Source organism: Sebastes fasciatus, chromosome 2 (genome assembly GCF_043250625.1).
Source record: "Sebastes fasciatus isolate fSebFas1 chromosome 2, fSebFas1.pri, whole genome shotgun sequence".
In the NCBI taxonomy this organism is placed as follows: domain Eukaryota; kingdom Metazoa; phylum Chordata; class Actinopteri; order Perciformes; family Sebastidae; genus Sebastes; species Sebastes fasciatus.
In genome coordinates, this window is record NC_133796.1 from 34,434,438 (window position 1) to 34,459,621 (window position 25,184).

The 25,184-nt window shown below is 39.8% G+C and overlaps 1 protein-coding gene across 2 annotated transcripts in view; it reads left to right on the top strand.

Moving 5' to 3' along the window:
• The window catches only part of adamts7 (a disintegrin-like and metallopeptidase (reprolysin type) with thrombospondin type 1 motif, 7), a 106,034-nt gene that overhangs the window by 34,274 nt on the left and 46,576 nt on the right, over positions 1 to 25,184 (top strand). For both annotated transcript variants that reach the window (XM_074621750.1, XM_074621757.1), the window contains 3 exons: positions 1,296 to 1,445; positions 4,337 to 4,480; positions 15,771 to 15,915. In XM_074621750.1, the coding sequence (XP_074477851.1) occupies positions 1,296 to 1,445; positions 4,337 to 4,480; positions 15,771 to 15,915 (439 nt within the window). The remainder of the gene's footprint in view (positions 1 to 1,295; positions 1,446 to 4,336; positions 4,481 to 15,770; positions 15,916 to 25,184) is intronic.

The following is a 25,184-nucleotide window of genomic DNA, read 5'->3' on the forward strand; positions in this document are numbered from 1 at the left end:
TCAGCTCTATGTTCACAGACGCAAAAATGAAGCATCCAAAGAAAAGAACACTGTACCTAATGTGAAACATGGAGGAGGCTCGGTTATGTTATGGGGCTGCTTTGCTGCATCTGGCACAGGGTGTCTTGAATCTGTGCAGGGTGCAATGAAATCTCAAGACTATCAAGGCATTCTGGAGCGAAATGTGCTGCCCAGTGTCAGAAAGCTTGGTCTCAGTTGCAGGTCATGGGTCCTCAAACAGGATAATGACCAGAAACACAGCTAAAAACACCCAAGAATGGCTAAGAACAAAACATTGGACTATTCTGAAGTGGCCTTCTATGAGCCCGGATCTAAATCCTATTGAACATCTGTGGAAGGAGCTGAAACGTGCAGTCTGGAGAAGGCACCCTTCAAACCTGAGACAGCTGGAGCAGTTTGCTCAAGAGGAGTGGGCCAAAATACCTGTCGACAGGTGCAGAAGTCTCATTGAGAGTTACAGAAATCGCTTGTTTGCAGTGATTGCCTCAAAAGGTTGTGCAACAAAATATTAAGTTAAGGGTACCATCATTTTTGTCCAGGCCAGTTTCATTAGTTTGTTTTTTAAAATGATTCTGTTGAACCACAATTCAAAAACAATATCTGATTTTCATTAGTTAATTTTCAGTAAATTTGTATTTATTATTACTTTTGTCAGTTTCAAGTTATTTCAGTGACCATTGTGGGTTTTTCTTTCTTTAACGGAAGAGTACCAACAATTTTGCCTACGTGTGTAAGGAAAATTAGATGTATTTTATTTAGATTTTGGGTTGTGCTTTTGTGTTAAGGCATTTAAAAGTTGTTTTGTTTTTTAACCTTTTTATTGTATGCATTTAGTGTTTTAAGATTAAAAAAAAAATAAAATAAAAAAAAAGTCCTCAGGTTTTTCAATTCATGTGAAAAATAGAGTCAGTGGTTTAATTTATTATATAAGAGGGATTTATTACATTCATGACAAACAAATGGTGGCTAATATTCTAATTAACATCAGTGAGACATGAAGTCGATGGAGTAGAAGCGCTGCTGGGTCTCTGTGGTAATCACATACAGGTGCTCAGTGAGACATTTGATGAGTAAATGCAGTTTGCAGCAGATTGGACTGTTCCCTTTGTTTCCCACCACCTACTGTATCTCCCGTAGTTTTTCACCTCCCATCGTTATCGTTTTTATCTGCTCTCCGTCACCTTGTAATTCACACCTCTGATGTGTCGTCTTTCATGTTGCCTTCTGAATCACCCGACATCTGGCCAACGCTCCACACTTTTCTCTTTTCACAGGAAGGACATCTGTGCAGCCATCAACATGCCCTGCGAGACGCTGGGGCTGTCCCATGTGGCGGGGATGTGTCAGTCCCATCGCAGTTGCAGCATTAGTGAGGACACTGGCCTCCCATTGGCCTTCACTGTGGCTCACGAGCTGGGACACAAGTAAGGCTCCACTGCGCACACACACACACACACACACACACACACACACACACACACACACACACACACAAAATGCACATTATAATGTTCTGCTTTACGTTCACATTGTCAAATAATGAGCAGAAAAGAAACAAGATTGCTTTCCGGTTTCCATTTAACTCTGATTAGTTCGCCAAAATGCAATTGATTGTTCGCCCTCAAGCTTTCTGTTCTCACACGGCACTGCAGTTTACTATTGTAACTCCGGCACATTTACCACTTGAATTTCTGAGCAATTTTTATAACACCAGGTCCTTGATTTCAGGCAGAAGTAGACAAAAGCAGGCCTCTCCTTTCTAGCTGACCTTTTCTGGCTGAATTAACTGTTGCTAGCAGATTTTATCAGCTGCAGCAAAGTTAGCTAATTAAACTTGCACTCATTAAGTTGCTCATTACGACTATTTTATCGCAATTCTTTCATCCTCTTAATTACCACTTTTAACATTTGTGCTTGAGGATTTTTTTTCCTCAAATGATTCCACAACAGACTTAGTAATTAGAGGAAATTAACAACACAAACAAAAACAAGAAAGCATAAGCTTTCTCAGAAAGGAACAACAATCAATAAAACAAAAGCCATATAAGGTAATCTTAAAACAGGGGAATAGCATAGGACTGGCTCCAGCTCCGAATGGGTTAAACTAATGAAAACTCATAATTAATATTCCATAGCAACCAGTTAGCTGAGACCACATGCAGCCCTCGTTTATACAGCTATTTGTGATGGTTTATGTGGGAGTACTTAGAGGAAACAGAAGAATGGAGGGGAAGCAGTTGCCATTTTTTAATCTATACTGTATGTCTGTCACTGAGGAATAAAGCACTGAAAGAAAGGCTCATACTTCTTATCTGAGACAGTGGGATTACAAGGGTGAGAATATACAGTAATTATTATGTAACATTAATTAGTACAGTCACATTATTTGTAATACAAACAATTTGAATTTTCTTTGAGAAAACATGTTTGCCCACATTGTTTGCTGTGGCAAAGCTTGTAGGTTGTACATTGACAGCCTTCGACATGTAATCTAATATCTAAAAAAATTATTCCTTTTTTTAATGTAACTAAACTATTGGATTGGATTTAAAGACCATCCTGATTTTTGTTTTTAAAAACAGATGCATATCCTGCACAGAGACCAGATGTTCCTCTAATTTAATTAAATTTATGCCCTCTGTATTTTGATTGGTCACATGTAACCACATTGTTTGAAAACAGGTTAGAGAAATAACACAAGCACATACAGAAGTCAAACCATCGACTGCAAACATTGCCTCCTATACTCCATCGATCCGTTTCCTAATTCTACGTGCAGCTTGCAATTATACTCCCATTCTCTTCAGACTAATTCAATTTGACTTCAATCAATGAAAACTGTGTGCGGTTGGTAGCTCCATCGTATTTGTTCATCTTGATTGTTGTGGTCCAGCTGAGCCTGACGTATACCTTTTTAAAATTACTTACTTACTTAATTTGTTCTCCACCATGTGTGTGCGGTATGTTTGGCAGCTTGTCCTGGATGTATGTTCAGAGTGTTCTTTGTTGAATGTACAAACAAGTCCTGTATAGACAGGAGCCCATTGTGAATACAGCAGTCCTTATAAGGAGAAAAATGGCTCCAACAGTGGACTGACAGACTGAGGTTGTTTTCAGCATTCAAAAGTACAATAGTACAAATATTCTTTTTTTTAAAGAGGACCTATTATGCTCATTTTCAGGTGCATACTTATATGTCTGGTTTCTACTAGAACATGTTTACATGCTTTAACGTTCAAAAAACACTTTATTTTTCTCATACAGGTTGTGCTGCAGCACCTCCTTTGACCTTCTGTCTGAAATGCTCTTTTTGAGCTCTAACTAACTTTGTTTGAGGGGGTGCCAAACTAGCTGCTAATTAAAGTGTGTTACTTGGTGACATCATCACGTTACGGAAGAAAAGGCAGGACTTCAATCAAGGCGTTTCAAGCCTTTCAGGAGCAGTGTTTCTGTAACTCCCTTTGGCATTTTGGCTTTACTGTAACTTTACAGACCTTTTACATGCACAAAAACTATATAACACACTAAAGGAAAGGGTAAAAGCATAATAGGTCCTCTTTAAAGGATGTATTTGTAGTTTTGTTACTTTCTCATAATTAGCTGATAGGAGCGGGTCCTCTTCACGGAGTCCGCCATGTTGCTCCGCCGTGTTTCTACAGTAGCTCAGAACGGACAAACCAAACACTGGCTCTAGAGAGAGGCTTTCACGTTTTTACGTTACCTGAAGGCCACCGTAGTTCTCCGACACACTTGTGAAACTGCGGTAACGTGAGCCGCAGAGTGCAAAACCGTGATACCACCAGCCGTTGTCTGACTTGCGTTGCTCCTAAAGTAGTGTTATTATGGTATGGATGACCTCTGAGTGAGGCGAACGGCGTTACCACGGTTTTGCACTCGGCAGTTCACGTTACCGCAGTCTTGGAAAGGGAGGAGTGAGCAGAGGGGTACTCAGTTGGTTGCAATCTGCAACCACACCACTAGATGCCGCCAAATCCTACACACTGTCCCTTTAAACTTTCTCACAATTCACTTATTTTTAAACCAGCATCTAGCAGCCATTAGTAGAAATGCTTCTGAAGGCACCGAATCAGCTGCTTGTGTCTCACTGCACTTGTCATTCTTGTTGCTCTGCTTTTTACATTAAAAGATCAAGAACAGTTTATTTGTTTTCTTTGATCACTGCTGTGCACTGATTTTTGTTGCTGTAATGTCTTTGTAGCTCACCACTGTTGCACTTGTAGCTTGAAGTACGTGTTATGTGTTGTACCCACTCACTTTAATTGCCCTCTCTGTGGGATGTGCTCTTATGTCGCAGCTTTGGGATTCAGCATGATGGCAACGGTAATGACTGTGAACCCATTGGGAAACGACCTTTCGTCATGTCTCCACAGCTCCTGTACGGCACCTCCCTGCCCAGGTGGTCACGCTGCAGTCGCCAGTATATCACCCGCTTCCTAGAGTGAGTGCCACACATGCTGTATGAATACATTGCTGTCTAACGTTTGACTGAGTTTGTGTGTTGTGTGTCACGTTTTCCTGTGTCCACAACATTTTGAATGCAATCATGTACTATAAAGGTATCGGAGGTCATCCGCAATATATATAGCCTGCACTATATGTACGGAAGAAAAAAGTTTCTGTTGTACCTGGGGTTCTATGAATGGATGACCTCCAGATTCCTCCGTCACATTGAATCTGGAGGAAAATTATGGCAGCTGGGTCTCACACTGAGGCATGCTGGTCACTGCTGATTATCCTGCACATACACGAGGGAGAGAGGCCAGGGGTGATACCTGACAAAGTGCACAAAGTCCAACTTTTTTCTCCTTGTTCTCCAGGCAGCAATCCAATACCAGCGCTCTCTTTTTCTGTATGACTCTACCTCACTAAGTGGAACTAATTGCGATCAATCATTGTATTGGTGGATGTGCACTGTACTAATCTGCATGTTATTATGTTGTGGACAGTGTTGACCTACCCAATATGTGTACTATAGTTCAACATACGTTTGTGTGAGTAAACAGTAGTATGTATCTTTTCGGACGCACTGAGCAGTAATTTACGTTCGAGAGCTTCCTCGCCGGTTGGAGACCTGTAACCATGGTAACCCGTGCCAACCTCATGTGACCAAAACGACGGTTTGTGAAAGTCAAAGTCAGAATTAATTTAAAATATATATTACACCTAGCAAAGAGAAATCTTATACTTAAATTGAAGCATTATTGATGTTACCGAGCTGTCCGTCAACGGCTGTTATGAACATTGTCATCACTACCATATTGCATTTGTGGGATATTTATGCCGCTGTAGTGTCCAGTGTTGCAAACTGTCATATTTCACCAGTCATAGTATGCACTTCGTGTACTATTGGTTTCATACAAAGGTTTCGGACTTACCAAAATAATCTAATTTCCTGTTTTAGCGTACTAAATAGCAGTTAGTATGGAATTTTGGTCGCAACCTTAGTCTTAGTCTTAAGACAAAATGATTATTAGTTTTAGTCACATTTTAGTCATTCTTACCTTCATAGTTGTAGTAGCGGAAAAACAGTTTAGTCATTACTTTTCGAAAAAAAATGTTCTCTCTTAAAGGGACTATTTGTAACTTTCAGAAATGCTTCTTAACAGCGACACCTGTGGCCGTGAAATCAACGAAAGTCAGCGTCGGGCTCGCGCTTGCTCGCTCTCAATATACCTGAACGAGCATCACTCAAAACAGTGAGGCGACACACGTCAGCTAAAACCACAATATCACTCTATATTTCAGCTGCTTGGCAGTAATGTTAGCTGACCAGACGAAGGTCTCTCCATTAACATGATTTAGATCTGATCCTAGTGTTGGCTTTTCCTGCCTAAGTGCAGGCTGAAGCAGCGGCGCTCTGCAGCGTGTCTCCCTGCTCTCTCCTCCCGCAGCTGGAGAGAGCAGAGGAGACACCGGCACCCGGTCGGTAATGAGAGGGTAACGTTACTAGCTAAGGAGCTCCGTCACTTCACAAGACACAGGAAACCTCTGTTGGTCTGGAGGAGCTGCAGCATTTCTTTTCTGCACTAACGTCCACTGTGCATTCACTAGATATTCTCAGAGCTAAACTAACTCTTCTGCAGTGAGGAGTGAGCGCGCGGTCACGTTTAGAGGTGGAGCGAGCTGAGAACGCGCGCGCTCTCTGAGCGAAGGCAGGCAGGCAGAGTTGGAGAGGCAGCGGCCACACGCGAACGCGCATATGTGAGCGCGCATATGTGAGCGCGCATGTGTGACGACCCGCTACATTTATGCGCGTACAAAGTTACAAATAGTCCCTTTAATTTTGTCAGCTCTTTTTAAAATGTAATCTTAGTCTTAGTCCTGTTTAGTCATTTAAGTCAAACTTATTTCCCATAAGATTTTATTATGGCTGCACGATTTAGAAAAAATATATAGCTATAACTATACTGATATTGCGATATTAGAGGGAATGATTATTCAAATTTTCACTGAGAAACATTAAAATGATTGTGGTGTGATTTTTGTGGGGATCTGTACTAAACAAGGACATCTCTGCAGCACCACAATATTTCATTTAAAGGTCACCTATTATGCAAAATGCACTTTTCCATGTCTTTTAAACATCAATATCTGTCCCCAGTGTGTCTACAAGTCACCATAGTATCATAAAAGACCATCCTCTCTCTTTTTCTCCTCCTCCGTTTGTCCGGAAATGGGTGCAGAAAAAAAAATCGCTTTTTTTCCTTCTCTTCTGACGTCATTAGAGAAATGCAAGCCATGTAAGGGTTTCCTGGTCGAACCAGAGAGAACCTTCAGTAGCTGACCCCGCCCCACAGCGCGTCACTGTCTCTCCTCCTCAACCTAACTTGAGCAAAGTCTGCAAGAACCAGCAGAACAGGCTTCATGTACTCCCATCATCTAAATATAACATGTTCTTTCACAAAGGCTTTATGTAATTACACTGTTTAAACAGATGATATTTATATATTATATATATTTGATGTCATGCATGTAGCAGATTACAGGTAGTAAATAGTGACTTGTAAGCAACACAACACATTTCTGTTTCACAGTCAAACTTTATTTGAGTTGACAGATGACAATATTAATTATTCACAGCATTTGTAATCATCTCACCTGTTAGTTAGTTATGTTAACATGGTACAGGAGAAAGTCTTCAGCTCTGGTAAACTATGGTAAGCTAAGCTCCGGTGGTCTGTAGTCATGGTAACACAGAGACAGCTACTACTGTAAATAATATACCATTACTCTGATCTTCCATACATTTATCTTTTAGCAGAAATAATGAACTGACTACTGTTTCACATCTTCTATTTTCCACCCTGATGGTCGCTGTGTTTACACACCGTGTCATAGCGGTAGCATGTAGCTAACCCGTTAGCATGTAGCTACATGCTAACGGGTTAGCTCTGTATCTCCCATCTGCCCTCAGCTGTCTGCTCTCCTCTGGGATGATTCTGTCGGTCATTTCTCACAGATGGATCTGTAAAGACAGACGTAAAACAGAGTGTATGTTTACGGTTTACAGAGTTGATGCATGAGGTAAACACTGAGTTAACTAACAGAGCTATAAATAGTATTATTTACCTGAGAGAAACCGTCAGGAAAACCTGGAATCTGGACCGCAGATGTTCATCATGTGTCGCCGATTTCTGATCAGATTCCTCCGGTAACGTGCGCTGGGTGAAGTTTCTGGTTTATAAACTTTAAAGTGGTTTATAAGCTCTATTCTAGCTGCTCTCTCTCCACTCCTCTCTCTCCACTCGTCTCTCTCTCCAGAGCTTCTCCGGGAGGGAGGGGGAGATAGTGACGCTGTTGTTGTTGAGGAAGTTTGATTGACAGAAAACGCTGACCAATCAGAGCAGAGTGGGAGGAGACAGGCTGTGAATCAGTGGTTTTCAGACAGAGGCTGAATTAGGCTCTGAGGCAGGCAGACTCAGGCTGCAGTATGAGAAGAATAAAGGTTTTTTTGAACATTGCAGCATGTAAACATGTTCTAGTGCAACATTAAAATACATCTATGAACCTGGAAATGAGCATAATATGTGACCTTTAAAATGGTATTTTTACACACATTTCAACTTTAACAAATATTGCTATTTCCTCCTCATCCTGCGATTCGAAAATTGCAGTAGGCCATATTGCAATTTTAATAAGAAATGTGATTAATTTTGCAGCCCTAGATTTGATCTTATCATTATCTGATGAAAAACACAGGTTGAATGATTAAGAATGCAGCTTTGCAGTTACTCCAAGTCTTACTGACTGCGCTCATTAGTGATGCGCAGTTCAGTCGCACCCACCGGTCCATTATTAGAGCCAAACCACCCGCCCAACATTTAGAAATATTCGTTAATCAACTACTCGACCCAACCCGCAAACTGACAACTTTATGCATTATAGTAGCACAATCAGGAATGAGGTGTGAGACAAGAAGGACAGGGATGAACTGAGCGCTGCAGCGGGGTGTGTGTGTGTGTGTGTGTGTGTGTGTGTGTGTGTGTGTGTGTGTTTGAGACAGAGAAAGTGGAAGGTGACGAAAATAAAGAAAGATTTTGGTAAAGTCTTGTCCTTTTTCGTTAACAATATTGCGTGCTTAATTGTGACCCTTGGTGTTTAATTTGCATTTATTGAGCTTTGTTACACATGTTATAAAACCAATTTTTTCCATGCACTGGTCTGAACGACTGGAAACAACGTGCTAATAATTAGGAAATGCCTAATTTGTTTGTTCATTTTACAGGAGCTTAGGCAGTCTAAATTTCACCTTTCTCACCTACTGACTCTACAGTTATATAAAACTACACGTGTATACAGTATATCTGTGTGCTTTACTATGTCTATTAACAGTAGAGTGTGTGTGTGTGTGTCAACTATACAGTCAGCTACTGTCTAAGACTTGCACTGTGACTCTGGCTTCAACAGGACATGTGTTGAATGTCTGAGATATTTCACCATGCACTAGTTGCCCCAGTTTCTCAGCTCCAAGCATCTGGAATTCATTTAGTGGGTGTTCAGCTACTTGACAGCATTGTAGCTTCTTGACTCCAGTGCGGAAAAAAGGGCCGCGGGGCGATATTTACTCTTGTGGGAGGTCGCTACACAAAGGCCACTAGTTTGTGTGTTTGCGTATGCATGTCTGGGCGATGGTAATTAAAAAGGAGACAAGAGAGTTGTCTCAGCACTTAAAAGCACCATTTCCCACACATTTTTAGTCAAAAGTTTGTATCATAAGTAATCCTTAATCATAGTAATCTCCTCTCGCCCTTATTGAGGGTCACATTTGTGCTTTTAAGTGAAATATTGTCAACAACTTTTGGAAAGATTCCCATTAAATTTGGTGCAGTAACTCATGTTCCCCACAGGTGATTCCCTGACTTTTCATCTAGTGCCATTATCATGTCAAAATTGTATTTTTTCCCCCCCAACTGGTTTATGACCAAATGCCTGTAAAGCACCCTCAGCTGTCTTTTGACCTCTGCGTCTAGCCAGCCACTCCAAAACCACTAAATCTCTGTTGATCATTTTCTTCACACGAGACTTGACAACTGATATTTGTCTTCCCATCTCATTGCTCTAAATGCCAGCGTTTCTCTCCATTTTCCCTGTTTTATCTCTCTCACTGACTGCAGCACAAGGCCTCTATTGTATATGGCTTTAGTTGTCCCGCAGGCCTCCACTGCTGTGCGCTGCTTCAGAGGTTTGGTCTGTAGGTGTTGTTTTATGTGGAATGTGCAGGGTCACACTGAGCTGAGTGGTTTAGATATTATCACATAGATGGGCTACTCATAAACGGAGAGAAACCCTTTAATGTCCAGAGGAGAATTCCTGAAAGGCCACAGAGGCCAAGTTGAAAGAAACAAACAAAAAAAGAATTTCATGTTCGTTTAATTGCTGCGTAGAGGAGTCACAGACGCAAAGAGCCTGGAGATATTTCACACATAATGTATAGAGTATTTTATCACAGCTCATATAATGATTGTAAATTAACTTTGAGGTGAACGTATTCAGGAAACAGTTAATTAATTGTGGCAAACATTTCCAGGAAAGTTGGCTTTGATAGCCGCCGCAGTAGAACCTCTGAGCTGTGATTCAGCGCCGAGGCACTCATGGAGAACATTTTAATTGCTGCTGTTCAATAGTCAGTGTGAGGTCATCTCAAATTAACTACTTTGTTAGTACGTGCTAAACTATCAGCTTCTGGAGTCAGGACTGTATTTTTAAATCTGATGTATCTATCTTTTTTATTATTTATGTTAATTAATGAAGGGAAAACATTTTCTAAAGGCATGTAACTACAAATTTGTGTTAAGGCGTTATTATTGCATTAACTTTGACAGCCCTAGATAGAACATATATTATTTATACAGTACTTGTTCTTTAAGCTTTTCTAATCATATTTTTATATTTACAATGGATGAATTTAATTTATCACCCGATTCTACAGTTCTACGGAGCGTTTTAGCATCTTCCAGCTCATTGTTTTGGTTTTTACGGCCTTGCGGTTTTTGCTTCACTCTCACCTCATCAGTGTGTTTTCAGATGCAGCAGCCAGATGTTTTCACCACTTATTCCACTGTACACAACCTGATCAGCACCAAACAGCAAACAGACACAGTTAGCGACTAGCTGGTGAACATAGTGGAGCTTTTAGCAGCTAAAGAGCCAGATATTTCCCTCAGGAATTAATAACCAAAACAGGGCTTAAAGAGAAGTGAATATTGGACTTACATTCATCAGGTGTCAAGAAACACGACTCAATACAATGCTAATGTTTCTCTGCATCTGCCAGATGTGTAAATAGGCCATATCAACGTCACAAGATGGTAATATGTTAAGTCTACAGCTTGTTGCGCTGCCTCCAAATGGCAAGAAAACGATTACTGCCGGTTTAAGTAGTTCTTTAATGTTTTGATTTCTTCCAGGTGGCGTAATTAGAAGACGCAGCATCACAGTAATATGGTGTTTTTGCGTCACATATGGAAGACATTTCTTTCCACTTTGCTGAATCAATGATAAATATGAGAAGGTACATTTTGCTCACATTCAATATAACCTTTTGATCGCCGTTGTTAACACATAATGAGGGAAAACATCCTGTGCTGGTTTTTAACGTCTTGTTAAGCGGCACAGCCCACTGATTTGATAGCAGCTTCTCACAGTAGGTCGTCAGTCATTACTGTGTAAAGCAATGTAGAAGCCTAGCAGGGTTATTCAAGAGTCACTCCATCACGTTGTCAGACATTAGATTTAATTTAAAGGTGCTCTCTGTATGCTCATTTTCAACAAAGGCCAAAGGACTAAGAACATCTGCACACTTAAGTTTGTCCTCACTTGGGCTCATCCTTCCTCACAGGTGTGCAGTGCAGACGGTCAACACTCAGTGTTGGCTAAATCCAGAACATGTCAGCTTTATTCAGACGCGTTTCTCCTCTATATGAAAACTCTGTAACACGGTAGTGCTGTCTATGAATCTGACTATATAGTCATTGAGGACTCTCAGTGTCATCTCCAGCTAGTTTTCCATGATTTATTATCTTATGTTACTGCAGATCAGCACTTATGGATTGACTAAAGCAAAATAAACTACAACTTGGACATACTGTCGGCATCTTCCCTTGGCAGATTTGGTAATGCAGCTTTACATCAGCTTGGCTGGTTAACATCATGAATGTGATTGAAATTCATATCACAGAGCTCACGCTTGTTCACAATGCAATTACCACAGGATCATTACAGTCCCATGAGAGCAGCCATCATTATGGATGATTGTGTAATGACATCGTCAAAGAATCAAATGATTCGTCTGTACATCAAAGAACTTTGTTCTTTCTTCAAGATGACAGTAACAGTATTTCACATGGTGAGGCTTTTGATGCCAGATGATTATCGCTTCAAGCTTCTGCGTGGGAGGAAATTAATTAATTAATTAGTTAGATAATAACTAATTTTTGTTAGTTCTTATCAGTTTTTGTAAAACATGCACTCTGCAAGTTATAGATAATTCAATTATTTAGTTATTTTCATTGAGTTCTCTTGTACACTTGGGGTAATACAGTATGCTGTATATAAATTTATGTCTTATTTTTTTTAAAAGATTATGTTTTTGGGCCTTTATTGGAAGGATGACAGCGTAGAGGCAGACTGGAAAGGGGGTGGAGAGAGGTGTATGACATGCCCGAGGCTGGAATCTAACCCGGGACGCTGCGGTTATACGACACGTGTTGTAACCATTCGGCTACCCCGGTTTCTACCTGTTAAGAGGGAGTTTATTTCTTGCCACTGTTGCAGTACAATGCATGCTCATGGGGGATATCTTGTTGGGTACAGTCTAGACCTGCTCTATAGGAAAAGCGTCTCGAGATAACTTCTGTTATGATTTGACGCTATATAAAAATTAATGAATTGAATTGAATAGGCCATCTTATCATTTAATTGCTCATTGCAGTCCTGCACAGCCACAGATACAGGATGTCTTTCTTTCTTTTTGTCAGTGCATTTGATTTATTGATTTCTGTTGGAATTTAAATGAGATTTCAGCAAATATAAAAAACATGTTTTGTTTAAGAAGCCCTAACTTTAATAGTAATAATATATTTTAACAAAATACTAATTATTGTGAGTGACAGAATTTAACATAATGGCTATGGTAATGATGGGTTGCTATAATGAGACATTCATCAAGTATTTAGCGATGACCTTTGCTGTAATCCGTCCTCTGGAAGTCATTTAAAAGTGATAATGACATTATTTCTTTCGCCCAAAGCTGAAGAAACCAGTCAACCATTTTCAGACATTGTCAGTCCAACCATCCGTGCTGTCACAGTCGGTAAAACTATTTTCAGTTCAGCTGTGCGGCAGCACTAATAGCTGTGCGGCAGCACTAATAGCTGCATCGCTATAGAGCCTAAGAAATCAGACTTAAGTAGCTGCAAGGGTGGCACAAACTGCACTGACTAACTATCGTCATGTCATATTATTAATACTGAAATGTAGTACATAAAACTATATATATGGACTAAATGATAATACTTGATAAGTTGGTGATGAAATTCTCTTCAAATAAATTTAAATTAAAGTGCATTTACAAGTCACAGAATAACAATTCATCTATATTAGTGGGTCACAGTTAAAGATGCAGTGGGTAGAATTGGAGTAAATATGGTTAAAAAAAGTTATTTTTATAAAACAGTCCTCCGGTGCTCCTAATGGCATCTGCAAGATTTCACAGACCGGAGGAAAACGACCAATCAGAGCCGAGATGGAGCTTTGCCATCTCTGAGCAGCTGTCAATCACTCACAAACTCTGATTAAACAGTCAAGCTAGGCAGCGCTGATTAAATATGAATCAATATTCTGTTACTGTATTGCATATTTCTCTCCTCAAATGTTTTCAGAAGCATCTTGTAGTGTGCTGTTTAGCTGTAAAATTAGAAAGTTTGCTCCGGCTGGTGGGCGGTGCTTGGTATTTCCTGAACTTGAGATCAGTTCAGGAAATATCAAGCACCGCCCCATACAGTGAGCATTACAGTAACAGAATAGGGATTCATATTTGATCAGCGCTGTCTAGTTTGACTGTTTGATCAGAGTTTGCAAGTGATCGACTCCTTGCCTCTGTTGAATGAACGTTCAATAGGAACCCTCTCTCTCTCTCTGAAATGACCTGTGATTGGTCAAAGTCTCCCATCACGGACTGGATTTTCTAAAGCCTGAAAACAGAGCCATGAGGAGGTGCAGAAGTCTAGTTTTCTCTCGGAACACTTGAATTACAAAATGCTGAAAGGTTATTATAGAATTTTTGCCCAATGATGCCAGAAATATACTACCTACTGCAGGTTAAAGCAATCAGTTTCAGAGTCCTGTCCACTGGAACAAGGAGTCGTTCCTAGTTAGCAGGTTACAAATCAAAACATTGGGTATTTTTACATGTTATAAAATCATTTATATATTTAATTGATATCAATTAAACTTGTTCAACTGTTTTAATTTGTCTTGGCTCAAGCACCCACTTTCTGCGACACGTGCCTCAATCTGCAGATTTTAATTAGACAGATACTTTTAATGTACTTTTGATTGAACATAATTGCTATACACTTTGTCTTCATGTTTTCTCATTTGTGCGATCGTACCTTAAATGATTCCAGCCTGTTGCGTCCACTTGATAAATACTGCACGTGTGTTTCGGGCAGAATGTGCGACAAGCCTCAGTAAATTTGTCCCTCTATTTTTTATCGACTCAATGCATTTTCTATAGCACGCTAAGAATTACTTACTCTCAGTAATTAACAGGAAATGAATACAGGAGAGTTAGACGAAGAAGCTTGTTATTTCTGTACAGTTGTACACATGTTTCCATTCCACTTGTGTGAGAATCTGTCCTCACTTGACATAGTGAAGTGAAAACAATTATATTCCATTCCACAGCCGACAAACCTATGAATGCAACACTATAATACAGGTCATTGATTTTCCTGGAAGAGTTCATTGTGATAAAACAGATTCAGAATACAGTATTCACCCTGGTATTCACATATGCAAAGACACCCATACTTTGTGTCTTTGCATGCTGTGGGAGGACAAGAGGTATTGAGAGTTGTTCTTAGCAACGAAAGCCGATTTAGACTTAGGTATTTACAACAAGCCAGTCAGTTTAATTTATACCACATGTTGAATGCATTTTCTTCCTCATAAAATATTTTTTAAAATTAGTTTTTGAAAACTTTGAAACTCCCATTGGTTATTTTCAGTTTTTTTTCCCTGCCATTGCTGGCACACTGCTGCGTTTCTTGGCGCGTTACCGCCACCTGGAGATAAGTTGAATAGTGTGAAACCAGTGGCGATATCTCAGGAATGCTTAGAGGGAATTTCTTCAAATTTGGCACAAACGTCCACTTGGAATCAAGGATGACCTGATTTGATTGTGGTCGTCAAACGTCAAGGTCACTGTGACCTTACTTCCATCCCATTGTTGTGATATCTCAGGAACGCCTTGAGTGAATTTCTTCAAACTTGGCAAAAACATCCACTTGGGCTCAAGGATGAACTGATTAGATTTTGGACCTTTTGACCTCAGAAAACACATTTTTGGCCATAACTCAAGACCTAATTTTCTAATTATGACAATTTCCCACAAATGTCTAATAGAAATAGCACGTGATGACATTTTGGACAGACATGGATGTAAAAAATTGACTAGTTGGCGGAGGCATACAACCGCAAGGTTTTAGTTTTAGTTTAGTTTCCAGTTTTGTTAGTGAATATGCAATACTAGAGCTGAGCATAAGGATATTTAGTACAAGGATTACTGAACTAATTTGGTGTTAAATTGGTAGTTTAGATCATTTCTCAACTGTTGATCTACTGCACTTCCCTGATATTATTTTGTAGTCAAACACAAAGGCAACATGGTCAGCATTTCTCGGATTACCGAAGAAGATTGTTGTTGCATTCATTTCTGCTATTTATTCCAAGCAAACTCTGTTGCCTCTGCCAGAAACTTGAAGTCCATTACAGTCAGGATACAGGATACTTCCTGGTGAAGACCTGCCCATCTCTAGGTGTTAGGAATGCAGTCCTTGTAAAAGCTTTCATGATTGAAAGTCAACTGCAGAAAGAAAAATGTATTTCGAATAAAAATGTTGCAGAATGTCACCGTGTGAGAATATAACAAAGAAACCTTTATAAACTGTGCTCACCAAACTCTTTTCTCTTTGTAACCATCCACCCCCTCCTGCCGCCCCTCACAGTCGCGGCTGGGGCTGGTGCCTTGATGATGCCCCCGTGAAGGATAAGCTGTCTCTGAACTTGGTGCTTCCTGGTGTTCTGTACAGCGCTGCCCATCAGTGTCGGCTGCAGTATGGATCTGGCTCCCTGCTCTGCGACGACATGGACGTAAGATTCTTTATAATGACAAATACATTAAAATAATCCATACAAAGCCATATACAGTTGTATGGAAAGCATGTGGATCTCCTGTATTCTCCTTCTTTTCTTTCCTCTGCTATTAACTTGTGGACGGTACACTTATGTCCTCATATGATGTTTTCTATTGTGTCCTGTCTTGTTTTTCTCCCACATGTCCTTGCAACAAAATGTGTTTGCTTTTGATTTGACCTGACCTTCTACTCTGAAAGCTCACAAAACATGTTTCTTTTTATGCCCACCGCCTCCACTATTGTTCCCTGATCCCATTATGCTTTATTTGCTGTTCAAACTGTACCCTCTAATTATTGTACCAGATTCTTCACAACACAACAACACAACACCAGTAGAACATCTAACCCTCTGTATAATAATTAATGCACTAAACCTACTTGAAATTATTGGGACCCATGCTTTACTGTCCTTAACTGATGTTCAATTCTAGTGTCTTTTTAGGAGACTATTAACTGTCATAAAAATATAACCCCAAAAAGGACATTGGCACTACCTTTATCAAACCAGAGTAGTGTCTGCAGGTCTTTTCAGGGTGCATACAGCATACAATAACCTTCAATAATAAAGTAGAGTGACACAATGCTTTTCCTTCCACCACACGCACCGCAGCGCATCCCAGAGGCGGCTCTCCACTCTGCTCTACTAAAAATAGTATATTTGCAAAACGTTCTCATCTTAACTCGTCACATACGGCTGCTTTGTCACACCCCTTGGCGTCACTTTAGGTTTAGATGAAAACTACACGGCTGGGCTTAAAACTACTACGTTTGTTAAGTGAAAATGAAACTGAACGTTATGAACACGGAACATGAACGATCAGCTGATTGTAATGTGAAAGTGAAACGTAACACACGGGGCTCGAACAGCGGTCTCCTGGATAAAAGCCTTGTGTTTGTTGGACCCATCCACCGTCCCTCCTGCCGTGACAAAGCCTCTGTATTTGATGCCCTTGGAATGACAACAGGCGGCTATTTTTGATGGAGCCGTGAGGAGTTTCTCTTTTTGCTATTACACGGATGCACACAAAACCAGCTCCTTCTCCTTCTCCCCCCCTCTGTAGTCTTTCAAGTAGGAGAAGAAATGCGAGCCTCCTCCTCCTGCTAACAGGCACTGCATGTGAAATAGAGATTTGAAATAATTAGGAGGTTGAATGTATTTTTAAAAACCAAAACACAGCCACAAATCTTTGGTCCATGTCGTTCATAACTGGACTTTCAGCGGCTTTAACTTTCTCTGTAGGCTACAGCACAACAAAATAGGAGATGACAACAATTAACAACTTACCAATATTGGTAATTTGTAAATAATACCAATAAATTATTTTGTGAAATAAACAACATTCTATTTATTTATTTCACTGATAGTTATATAACGTATTAAAAATAAAATCATCCTTAACCCTTCAGTTAAATTCATTATTTCCATGGACTTTATCTGATGGCCTTGCTGCCCCGGCATTTGACCTTTGTGCCCTCAAAAAAATGACAACAACAAAGGCCAAGTGGCCATGCTCCTGCAGGCCTGGCTTTATGGATTATTTAATATGTTCTGGGACTGAGGGCATCTTTTGTTTTTTATTGTGGATTGACAACAGGAACGGTGTCAACAGACCTGCTTTCACAACCCTCTGAACTTTACTGTGTGGTCATCACTCATGTGGTCATTATCGACCCACACCTGCTGGCCAGCTCCACAGTGAATTATGTCTCCAATGTTCCAACCTCGACTATAATGATCCCAGTTATTGTACTAAAGGTTTTGAATCTAGACTGGGACCAACACATCCTTCTTTACCAACATTCACTAGACAGTAACTGCTTGTTACTTAGAGGTTCAATAAATCCTTGTCTTATAATGGTTTTACCAGTTATAGAGTGGACATTAGGGCACTTTGTGCTATTCTGTCATTAGCAATTCATAAGAATGTTAATTCAGATGACACCTTAGATTTATCAGTGATGATCTCATCTCACAGTCTCACCATTGAGACGTAACGTATCCCATTTTTATTAACCCAGACTGGATATGACATGGAGGAGAATTGTAAATGAGTTATCCTCAAAAAGATCTAGTTTGTATGACGTGTTGTTGGACCTCGTCGGAGGGCTAAAGTGTTTATAGTTGTTCTGAACAGCCACACTCGGAGGACGAGTGAAAAAAGCCAGCCGTCAGAGCTGAGATGGTTTACAAGATAACGGGGCACCTTTTCAGACGCTCACTCCTGGCAGACCTTCATAATGTTGCACTCTGATGTTCGCATGAAAAATGACGTGGCTGTGAATGTCGGTTTCGGAAAATTAAGGCGAGACACCCCAGGCAAAAACATAGTTTTTTTATGCACTGGTCAGTTTTGTGATTTTGGGCTATTTTGCTTCCATAACATGTCTTCTTTCAGACTACTGGAAATAAAACATCCAAAATACACATTTAGGTGTTCATTTTACTACTTTGTCTATTTGTGTCTGTAGATTTCTCCTATATTCACCCAAAGTTAGCATTAGATAATGCCTCATTTACATATTTAAACATAAAATTTCAGAAAACTTGTAATACAACAAAATAATTGTCTTAATGTATGTCATCTAGTGGGGAAGTTTCATGGTCGTATATGTTAGTTAACATTTTGTATTCACTTGCGGTGTCTCCCCTTAAGGAAATGGTCGGACACAGCCCCCTCCTCTAATCCGACATTGGAAAGCCGTTGCGGTCTGGGGTTTCAGAAGCTATTAAACCGTCTGACAAGCGGGTCTGATGGAGCATACTGGAGCCTTAAGGGCCCCATGTGTTTTTCTAACAGCCCACTGGTTTCATTTTCCGTGCTGTATCTGTAAGCACCCCTCAGCATGGCCAGACAGAGCTGACATCCCTTTTTAGCACAGGAAACTCCCCTCTCTGCATCCATCAATCGTAGAATTATGACATGAGCTGGATTTAAACTCACTGCATCAGCAAAACGCTCATCTTACCGCGTAGCTGGTCGTGGTTACACGGGTCACGCATGGCGGGAGGACATTACAGCGACTGGTTTGAGATTATGGAAGATTAACAAGCCGATGATTAACGATGCTTGAAGCAGTCTCAATCATTCGAGCTCACTGCTGAAGAATCTCATAAACTTGGCGTGGTTGAAGTATAGAAACGATGCACACGCAGGATTTGCATAGCTTGACACCTTTAGAGGAGTCTTTCCTGTAGGCCGCCCCCTCTTTGTCGATTAGTCAACTAATAGGTCGTTTTGGTCTTAGTCGGCTAAGATTTCTTTAGTCGATTCGTAATTTTTTATGCTTTTTTTCACGCTGAATGACTTATTTCCAGGAAACTTCTCTGGTAAACACAAGATTTAAAGTGGTGCTTTTGTGCGATTCTTTGTGGAGAAACTCAGTTTTACAGATCTGTAGATTAAATCAACTAATCGATTAGTCAACAAAATTGTATGAGTGTTAGTCGACTAAGAATTTCTTTGGTCGAGGACAGCCTACTTTCCTGTGTTATGCATGTTTGAGTAAAAGTATTGCAGATTTGATTAAATCCTCTCTGCCTTCAAAGCGGTCTGTCTGTGTATTATGTCTGGAAGCAGATCTGAATCATCTATCTACAGTTCATCATCAGACCAGAGCAGCAGGACTGGCACAAAATTGGAGACCACACACGTGCATTTTTCCAACAAAGCAAAATAATTCCTCAAGCATATTGTCTCTATAAATAGAATTTGTTACATGTGCAGTTTTTACAAGCACCCCCCAGGATAGAAAAACAACTGTGGGATGCGTACACATTAACAATTTCCCATTCACTTAGTTTCTTGAGTTAAAATGTTGAGTGGCGCCTGTTTCTTTTTTATAGCACGGTAGCAAACTTGAAGTTTAAAGGTACCCTGTGGAGTGTAAACAAACAAAGTTGTGTTAACATTCATTGTGTCTCACCAAAATGAATGATGTGCTTCCTTTCGCTTGACTGACGTGCTGAAAGTGCTTTTTATTTTCCTCATAATGTATTTGAAAAGACATTTTTTTTTGGTAATAGTTTAAAATCGGCGAAAGGACATAAAGTCATTTGATAGACACAACCTCTTCTTTCACCTTCTTTTACGTTCATGTTTCCTGCAGTCGGCAGGAACGTGTATCTCAACGACCCCATGCTGGTGCACATACAGTAAATGTGAGTCAGCGTGCTTGTAGTGCATGAGATACAAAATGTGGACCAGCTCACGAAACATTGTCCCATAGTGCCACAAGTGAACAAAATCTCCATGAATTTCTAATCACAGTATCTCCATTAAAGTCCTTATAGGTCCCCTATCTTCTGTAATAATATGTTTCGTAATAAACATAAACATAAACATATTTTATATAGAATTATAGATTTCCATATTAATGACAAATATAGAAACATGGATGGTTTCAAGCTAGATTACCTGAAACAGTAAGAATAGTTTATGCCAGTCATTCCCAAAGACTGGGTTCGATCCACAGGTGGGTCACAGGAGATTTTATTAGGGTCACCAAATAAATAGCATTTATTGCGATTTATATCTGCAGCACGCCTTTGAGTCACATTCAGGGAGCCTGAATGTTGGTATTGTTCTGATAACTGTAACCTACTTATAACATTGACTCTAATATGAAAGGCTACTCTATTTGTTTTACTGATTTTACTGACTTTTTGAAATTGTTGTGCTGCCATAGACATGATGCATTCTCTTTTACGGACACTGAACAGAAATGATATAGAACAGCACGTGTCTCTTTATCCAGGCAGCACACGCTTGTTCGCTGTCCATTGTCAGAGATAGTAGTTGTGAATTCTGACCTTCTATCGAGTGCTGCTATCGTTCCATGTTTGACCTTGAACACAAGGTTGCATTGACAACAGAATAGAATAGAATGCCTTTATTGTCATTGCACACATTGTACAACGAAATTTGCTTTGCAGCTCTTAAAACATCATATTCAACATTCCTCACACATGTTGACACACCACACACAATCGCACACCTGCCATAGTTATACAAGACACTTTTTTAAAAAAGAAGTAAAGGTCAAGTATCAATAAATAGAAGTAACATATCAATACAAAAAAATAAATAAAAGTGGCAAATCCAGCACTTGTAAAGACATTATTGTACGTATACAGTTATTGCACATAGTTCAGCTCAGTGATGGCACTGAAATGAAAAAGGTTTTTGAGCCTGGATGTGCGTGTCTTTAATGCTTCGTAGCACTTTCCAGATGGCAGCAGAGAGAAGAGATGGTGGTTGGCAAGGGCGCCTTAATGCTCGGGCTTACCAGGGCTGAAGCTGGATTGGCCGATGAACGGCGGGGAGGAGGTGTGAGAATGAGAGTATCAATTGGTCAATTGATTAAAATAGTTAATCGTGATTAATCGCAAATCAATCCCACATTTTTCATCTTTTCAAAATGTAACTTCAAGGGAGATTTGTCACGTATTTAATACTCTTATCAACATGGCAGTGGGCAAATATGCTGCTTTAGGCAAATGTATGTATGTATATATATATATATCACTGGAAATCAATTAACAACACAAAAAAATTACAAATATTGTCCAGAAAGGTACTGCATTTAGCATAAAAATATGCTAAAATCATAACATAGCAAACTGCATGTGATTATTATAAAGTGGGCATGTCTGTAAAGGGGAGACTCGTGGGTACCCATAGAACCCATTTTCATTCACATATCTTGAGGTCAGAGGTCAAGGGACTCTTTTGAAAATGGCCGTGACAGTTTTTCCTCGCCAAAATTTAGCACATGTTTGGAGCGTTACTTAACCTCCTTTGTGACAAGACATTATGACATGGTTGGTACCAATGGATTCCTTTCTAGTTTCATATGCCAGCACCTTCACTCTAGCTTTAAAACTGAGCCCGCTACAACCTCCGAAAGATTGATTGCGTTATTGCATTAAATAAATTAGTGGCGTTAAAACGGATTTGCGTTAACAAGTTATTTTCGCGTTAACTTTGACAGTCCTAATTTAAAAGTTTTCTAAATCTGCCCTATTGATTTACAGAATATGATTTTTTTCTTGCCAAAGGTTGCCAGAAGAATTAAATGTTAAGACGAAGGCTGTGATATGTGTAAATAATAAAATAATTATTATAGCAAGTTTTGTTTTTAAGCTTTTTGGGTGTTATCTAGGCTAAAGTAATAGTAATGGTCCAAAATGATGTAAACTTGCATAGTTTTAGGTCAGAAACTGGGGATGACCTCCAAACCCCCACCCCACATATATACCGGTTCTTTGCCTGTGATGTTTGTAGGTTTTTAATTGAAAAGGCTGATCTTCTTCTGTCCATTGATGGGTGGTCCTGAATTAAAGTTGCCATGGCATATTATGAAGGGAAGGAAGGGCCTCCAAAACGTCTGTAGCCCCGGGGCGTGATCCGAAGATGTCTTCCAGTGAGGGCAGGGGAAATCTGATTATTTCCTGAGCTGTGTTTATGACTCTCTGGAGAGCTCAGTAGCCTTGTAGAACAGTCTTCTGGATGAACGCACGAGTCAGTGCTACATCTGATTGTTTTGTGTCCTTGGTTAAAGGGATTGTTGAAGTTGCTTGATACTCAGTTAGTTTGGGGATTTGGAAGGGTTTCTCTATTGATTTGTTGACTTTTTTGTGTGAGATGCAGCCAGCGGAGGATGTCAGGACAAGTCGTGATAAATCCCTGACATGGTGGCTCAGCTGGAAGGCCTGGGAGAATCACATCCAGGTTGTGAGCCCTTCAGATCAGCTTTTTAGAAGCTTTCAAAATTGGTGTGGCGTGTGACGACCAGTCACTGTGACCTGTTCTTTTTCTTTTGGAAGTTTAATCTCCACGTTGAGAATCAACACTGAGTGCCTTTCCCAGTCTTTATCTTTATGTTACCAGTCAGAACTAAGTTGGAGATTATTAATTGGAAGAGAAGCTAAATATTGATATAGATTTTATTGTTGGTCATGGGTGCGTTATTATACTGTATATGTTTATATGATACATCTTCTTCTTCTTCTTTTTTTCGCAAACTTATGTATATAACAGTCCTGTCTATTCTTTATCTTTGCTGTCCTGTTATTTCTATTTCTGTGTACGTTCAAGGATCAAGGTTATGTATTTGTCATTTGTCAGTTCCAGCAAAGCAGTCATTGGTAATGATGATCTTTGGTCTCAGGTTCCTTCAACAATGCTCATCAAATATATACAGTATATATAAAAGGGGAAATCACACAAGTAGAAGTAAAAGCAAAATAATAATTTAAGGCATACAATTGTGCAGTTAAAATAGATATAAACATAAGTAAATATAAAATAGTAATGTAAATGTGAATTTGTAAATTTTGTAATTTTGTTGAAGGCAGTAAGTACACCGAGAGAGATGCAAAAAACAATATCCTTGTATGTGCACACGTACTTGGCAAATAAATCTGATTCAGATTACTGTTAATTATTACATTCTGAAAGTTCAAATGCTGAAATCGTTTACATCTCAAAATGATTTCAGCCAAATGCAAACACATTCATCACAAATGTCGAGCAACAGCTACAATAATGGGCTCAGACAATTGCAGCGATCAGCCAAGGAACTCTTTTATAAACCGTACATTTGACCTTTTTGGTGTTATCGGTCATCAGATTTCACCACTGTGGAAAATAACTGCTTATTTTTGGTCTTTTGATTAATTATTGTTGCAAATACAGGCCAGACTGTTGTGTGTAAAAGTTCCTTTTACATCCTCAATGAGCTGACGTCGCTTTTCACGCAGGCACTGAGAGCTCGACGCACCGCAACTAAAGACAAAACATGCAAACACAATCAAATGAGGAAAACATGTTATCTGAATTTACAACACATTTCTTTATGCTGCACATGTGTGTGTTGTCAAATTGGTGAATGTGTTTCTGAATTTGCTCGTGTTTTCTTGAGTTGCAGTGCGTTGAGCTCTCTTATCTGCGATCAATATGTGCTGCGCGGTGAGGTTTTAAAATGTTGTTCAAAAGGTTGCTCTATGGTTGAGCTGTAACCTGAGAGACTGCACAGAGATGTACATCACAAATTATTAGGAAAGTGACACATTTGGATGATCACAAGTTTAAAGGAAAATTGTTCAACATTTTGGGAAATACACTTTTTCACTTTCTTTCTTAGATGAGAAGATTGACACCTCTCTCTGGGATTATGTGGCAGACTGAGAAATAATCCGGCACATAACCCCCCCCCGTAAAACCCCGACATGTCGCTTTTAGACGGTTGTAGAAAAGATCAAACAAACAAGTTTGAATGTGTTAATGAGTGAGCTTTAGAGGTTCTGGTTGGCAGACGGAGCCAGGCTGTTTCCCCGTTTCCAGTCTAAGCTAAGATAATTGGCTTCTGGCTGTAGCTTCATACTAAGCATACAGATAAGAGAGTGGTATTGGTTTTCTCACCTAACTCTCAGTGAACTGCTGCTTTAAAGGACCAGTGATAGCAGAAATGTAATATAATATTCATAACTATGTTTTCATTAATGTATAATCACCTGAAACTAAGAATCGTTGTGTTTTCGTCAGCCTAGAATGAGCCCTCCATATCTACATAGGGAGCAGGTTCACTTCACTGAGTCCACCATGTTGCTCTGCCATGTTTCTACAAAATAGCCCAGAACGGACAAACCAAACACTGGCTCTTGAGAGAGCCTAAATCCTACACATTTGAGTGTTTTTTAGTGTACATTTTACACACAGAAAAGTCTTAAAAGAGGACCTATTATGCTTACAAAAAATCTATATAACACACTAAAGGAAAGAGAAAAAGCACAAAAGCCAATAATCACTTTTGTGAATGTCAAAAAACAGGAACAGAGAATATTCTTCCTGTGGATATTGCACAGTTTTTATGTGGATCGCTATGTCTTGCAACTGTTTTACAAGTTTGTCCTACAGATCATCCTGTCCTTTGGCCTGATTTGCGTGTTTGGTAACATGCGCAAACAAGACCAAGATAGGTTGCAGCGCAGGATCAGGAGGTCGAGTCGGGTCATTGGGTGTGACCAGATGTCGGCTGCTCAGTTGCGTAAAGATCTCATTTGGAGTACGGCTGACTGCATCCTCATTGACCCGACTCGCCCTCTACACAAAAGGTTCCAACTAAGGAGAATAAGAGCAGCCAGGTTTAGCGAGTCTTTTGTTCCTTCAGCAATTAGACTGTTGGTGGTATTTTGCTCAGGGCTATGTGGAATGGTAATCCTTA